The sequence below is a fragment of the Cercospora beticola genome, chromosome 5 (assembly GCF_033473495.1).
Source record: "Cercospora beticola chromosome 5, complete sequence".
In the NCBI taxonomy this organism is placed as follows: Eukaryota; Fungi; Ascomycota; class Dothideomycetes; order Mycosphaerellales; family Mycosphaerellaceae; genus Cercospora; species Cercospora beticola.
In genome coordinates this window covers 3411943-3417923 of record NC_088939.1, presented here as the reverse complement: position 1 = coordinate 3417923, position 5981 = coordinate 3411943, and the positions used below count along the sequence as shown (strand labels likewise).

At 30.8% G+C, this 5981-nt stretch overlaps 1 protein-coding gene across 1 annotated transcript; it reads left to right on the top strand.

The window, feature by feature from the left end:
* Nucleotides 1-530: 530 nt before the first annotated feature.
* On the top strand, nt 531-1014 carry RHO25_008576 (uncharacterized protein; the record flags this gene model as incomplete). Its single annotated transcript, XM_023605093.2, has 2 exons — nt 531-645; nt 713-1014. 2 exons carry the CDS (start codon nt 531-533, stop codon nt 1012-1014), a joined length of 417 nt encoding a protein of 138 aa, XP_023448469.1.
* Between the last annotated feature and the right edge of the window lie 4967 nt (nt 1015-5981).

The window sequence follows — 5981 nt, the reverse complement described above, 5'->3', positions numbered from 1 at the left end:
CTTCTATAGAATTAGATATCTTTATTATACTAACTTTAATACTTAATCGAATACTTTCTATAGAGGAGCCTATCTATAATTATAGCTTAGGATTTTTACCTTAACTAACCTAGTCGAGATAACTAAAGTATAGATTTAGAATATTAATAAAGTAATATATATAGGTATCTCCTATATCTAGATATATAAGTCTAGAGCTAGTTTATAGCGCTTATCTATAAGGGAAATTATAGATATCGGCTATCCTATTAACGATATAAGAAGCGGGAGCATTACTTTAGTAAGATATACTAACTACTCCAGATTATTAAAGAGCTTTATAGCCGAATTTTCTCCGACTTTTAGCAATTAATATATAACTAACACTAACTGGCGACCGCTGTGCTTCCTCATTTCGAGTTACTATTCTAGCGTGCCCTAGAGACACTGCAACAGCATCTTAGGCGTCTAGCAGCAGACGGATTGCAAGATTCCAGCCATGCTGTAACAGTTCCCCTTTTAGACGAAGGGCAATACATCCCGGCTATGCGATGGGATACGAACAAGAGTACCGCCATTCAGGCTGCAATGCCAGCTTCTTGCGCGACAAGCGTTTTGCGCACGCTGCCAGACTCCAGCATCATAAGAGAATCCGCCAACCTGCAAGTCAGTGCACAAGGAGCATCCGCCCCGGTGAAGAAGAGAAAAGCGACAAAGCTGACCGACCAGAAAGGAGTCAAACTCATGCATCAGGCAAGATGTATCAATCCGAATGCAGTCACGATTCGTCAAGAGTTGGATGAAAGCCTCGGAGACAAAACTACGCGAGTTTCGATGTTGACACTTTTGTCAGTTGGTTTTGCATGTCCCCAGACCGTCTCCCAATTTTTCCAGCTTTTACCGGCTGTTTGCGGTTATACGCATTTGTGGCTACTAGGTCTGCACATTTCAACCGTCAGTATCATGACATCAATCGACCAGCTCAAGTCGGATGCTCGTGCGAACGCTATCCTGCGGCGGATATATCTGGCCTAGCTGCGTTAAAGATACTCTATAGATGTGAGCTAGTATACAAGTACGCCAGGACGTGCAGGTAAAGCAAGCTCGAACATTATCGAGGACATAACGAAAGAGTGGATAATGCATCTAAGATCGAGGAACGGCGATATTCCGGCAGCGGAGAGAGACGACTACCTATAGTCGATTTAATTTTTTTTTTATCTTATACCGATATAGTTCTCTTTCGGGCCTATGCGGGGAGTTGCTATATATTTACTAGCAGTAGCCTTCTTGCGCGTACTTAGTATACCTCTATAGTTTGCTACTTATATATATAATATAGTCTATCTCCTAGTACTTATAGTACTATATAGGTCTTCGGCGTAGTTTATAAATCCGAGTATATACTAATTCCTCTACTACGTAGAAGTACTAGTCTCGTAGTAGGCGTGCTATATCGTTGCCTTTTATTAGGTAGATAATTATCGACCTATATATCTTTATACTATCTTTTTAGCTAATCTATAGAAGTATACTTTATATAACCTATAGAACCTTATAAGTCTATAATTCTAGTATGTTTTTAAGGTAGTATTTCTTAACTATTACTATATAGATTAATATAATTTAAACTATATTATAATTGCTATATATTAAGCTTACTAAACTAAAAGTTTAGTACTACCTTCCTACTTAGTTATCGTATTCTTAATAGTTTAGCTAGATTAGCCTATATACTTACTACTAGCTTTATAAGCTCTATAAATATAGACTATAGAGGTAGTGCCTTTAACTCTACTTATTTTAATCGCTTTAGAGCCTTTTATAATTAATTAAAGTATTACTAGAGCTATCTATTAGCTATCTTATCTTCTTTAATACGTTATACCTCTACCTTTACTTTAGTAGCTTATTCTTACTTAGTTATACGCTAATTAAGCCTTTCTAACTTCTACTATTCCTTTATAATTAATTCCTATATATTAGCTAGTTTCTTAGCTTACTTCTAAGCCTCCTTCTTAGCTTATTCTACCTCTTTATTTAGCTATTATTAAGCTATAAAGTTATTAGATTCCTTTATCTTCTAAGAGCTATATATTATAGTACTATCTATATTTAGTTTACGCTAGTTATTAATTAGACTCTTACTCTTAGTCTTATATTTCTTCTTATTAGTAATAGCCTACCTTAAGCTATAGTTTTTAGCCTTAAGTACCTAGTTCTAAGCTTATATAGTAAATAGCTTATTATAGAGGCTTTATAGTTATTTATAATACTTAAGATTAAATACTTTAAATAGTATCTATCTAAATATACTACGTATAAGATAGAGGCTTAATTCTAAGTAGGTTAAAGTATAGCTTAAGGCCTTTAAGCTAGTAGTAGCTAGCCTTAATTCTAGCTACTATATACTAAGTATTACTAATAGATCTAGTAGATAAATACTAGTCTTACTAAAGGAGCTAAGGATATTCTTCTTAGTAAAGGCCTAGGTAAATATAGGCTAAAATAACCTAAGGAAGTTCCGCTTTCTTACTATAGATAGCTCTTAGTACTCTATATTTAGCTTATTAAGCTCCTAGCTATATCTAATAGATAAGGGCCTAAATAATAATATATCTAGTAGCTATAGGCAGTAGGTACTATATAGTAGAAATACTATAATTAGAATCTTCTTTTCTAAAGTAAAGTTAATAAACTTTATAGTTATATAAGAGCTATAGCTATCTAGAATTAAGAGCCTCTACTTTAGCTATATCTTAGCCTTTATATATCTATTAAATACGTCTCTAAGCTATATAAAACTAAGTCTATTATTAGTCTATCTAGTCTTAGAGGTTTGCTAGTAAACCTTATAGATCTTAGAGTTAAAATCCTATACCTAGCTACCTTAAATATTACTTTCTTAAGCTTTATAAATTATTATTAGAGGTAGCTATAAACTATTAGCGTAGATACTAGCTAAGATAGTAATCTATTTATAGTTACTAGAGTAAATGTTTCTAAGTATCTTCTTTATCTCTAAAGCGTATTTTATATAAATACGCTTTATCTTATTTATAAAGCTAATTATAAACTCTTTCTTATCTATATTATATATATTCTTAGACTTAATCTTATATTAAGCAATCTTAGTCTTTAGAAGCTTAAAGTACTAATTAAATAACTACTTAGAATTAGCTTTAAAGCGTAAATACTCGATTAGTATAAGATACTTAGAAGTAATCTAATTAGGCTACTTCTTTACGAACCTTAGTACCTAGTTATTTCTAGGCCTATAACTACTAATCTTATATATAAAATTAAGAACTATTAATAGAGTTAGAAGTATTCTATAGTAGGTATATCTATTAATATATACGATAAGAGATACCTCTTAAAGGTAGTTAAGAATACGTTACGATTTAAACTTATCTACCTTACTACTAGTTTTACTATTCTAGTAGTTACTAAGACTACTACGGTCTACTTTAAACTTCCTTAAGGCTATAGAAATATTTAGCTTATCTTATTTACTAAGCTAGTCTAGTACCTATAGTATAGTATCTATAATAGTAGTATAATTAATAACTAAATATATTAAGAAACGCTAGAAACTATAGGTTTATATAGAGTTATAGGTTACGTAGAGTATACTTCTATAATCTTAGCGATTTTAGTCTCGTTCTCTTTTCCTAATATCTTAATTACTTCTAATTAGATATTCCTAGTCTTAGTAATTATAGCTATACGATTAGTATTATCGACCTTAATCGAGTAAAGCTAGTTCTATAGTATATAGCTTCTAGGTATTATAGCTATAGTCTTTAATATCGCCTTTCTAACCTAATCTAACTCGCTCTCGTTTATATAAGCTATATAGATTCGGTTAGTATTACGTAGGTTCTTAGTAACTACTATATAGCGCTACTATTCTTATCCTTTAACTCCTTATATCTCTCTCTTTATATACTTCTAGACTATACTAGAGTAGGTATTCGCTTTCTTAGCCTTATTAGCTCTCGAGATATCTATTATATAGTAGAGAGAGTTTATAAAAGCTAATAGAGTTATACTTATAGTTAGGCTATAGATATTACTTAGTTAGCTATCTAGAGATATACGTACTACTTCTATATATAAGCGACTTCTATTAGTAGATACGCCTATATTAGCTAGTTATAGTTATTTCTAAATACTTACTACTACTTACTCTTATATAATAGTTATAATTTATTCGACTATTAGTATCTTCGTAGCTAATTTCTCTAGCTATTTTAATTTCTCTTCTACTTATTCTACTCGTTTTCCTACCTATTCTACTTACTTTTCTACCTTCTTAGTTCGCTCTTATATCTACTTAGCTCGTTCTTCTCCTTATTTTACTTACTCTTCTACTTACTCTATTTATACTAGTATTTACCTCTATAAAATATTATTACTAGCTACTACTATCGTTTATTATATACTATCTCTACTCTCTTCTACTATATTAAATCTCTTTTCTCTAGCTACTCTAGACTTTATTATATTTAGAGTATATATATCTTAATATAGGCTCCGATAGTTAATAGTACTATACGATACTATATATCTTAGGTATATAGTAATATACTTTCTATATTCTAGAAGTTCTACTATTCTTCTATTTTTACTTATTTTTAGTTCTTCTAGATATCGATACCTCGTATCTAATATATATATTCGTCCTCCGAGTTTAATTATTATCTAGAGATATCCTCTACTCTATAGAGTAGATAGATAGATAGATAGATAGATAGATAGATAGATAGATAGATAGAGTTTATTCTAGCTAGTACTAAGTATCTAAAGAGTATACTATAGATATTACGTTATTAAATTACTTCCTAAAGACTTCCTAAACTTCTAATAGTCTATTTAGTTTATTCTATCTTAATCTATTATCCTAATTCTTCTATTCTATATTACTATAAACTTATACTAAGTTAGTATTATATAAGCTCTCTTAAAGTTACTCCTCTAAGTATTTACTATTCTAGCCTATAAAGACTAATTATACGCCTCTACGTAGCTATAAGTAGAAATAGGTAGAAGAGGTAATACCTCGACTATACTAGTAAAGTATATAGTATAGTAGAATAGAGTAGTAGAGTACGAAATCTAGTATAGTTTTACTAAGATTATTCTAAATAGAGAACTACTACTAAAATAGTTTTAAAAACTATTTAACGACGACCTACTTATATTAGAAGTAGGTCCGCTTAATCGTAAGCGTATAAAAGAGCCGTAGAACTCCTAGGTATTAATAGAATATCTCTAGTATATAGAAGGAATTCTTAGCTAAAAGTATTTAAAGCTAAAAGGATAATAAGTTATCTAAAACGTAGTCTTTAGATCTAAACTATCTACCTCTAAAGAGTTTTAGGAGGACTTAGAGAGCGTACGCGTTATTAAGGTAGGAAGTAAATACGTTATATACTTAGAAGAGCTAAGACGAAAGAGCTTAGAAGAGAGCGTTAGCTAGTAGGTAATAGAGTTTAGAATAACGCTATAAAGCTCGTAGGAGCCTATTAATCGCTTAAGTATAAGTAGAAGAGTTTTGTCTAGAGTATAGCCTTAGGAAGAAGAATACCTAGTCTAGTAGTTTACCGAAAGAGCTTAGAAATCTTAGAAGGCCTATATAAAGAAGTAGGTAAATAAGATATAAAGAAGCGAGCTAATAAGAAGTCTTATTAGATAGAGGCGTCGGATAAGCTCGTATCGTAGATATAATATATAGTAGAAGTAGAGGCGATAAGTAGGAACTAACCGAGTTAATTATATTTATTAGTTATAGGTTATATCTTACTCCTAAGATAGGTATTAGCTAGGTTATATAACCTAGTATTATATAACCTATATTACCTAATTCTAATCTCTAAAGTATCTCTTAGAATATCTAACTAGACTATACTTTCTAATACTCCTACTTAGGCTAGATAGTCTTCTACTTATATTCCTATATTTAAATCTATCTCTAAATTATAATAAGTTATTAGGTA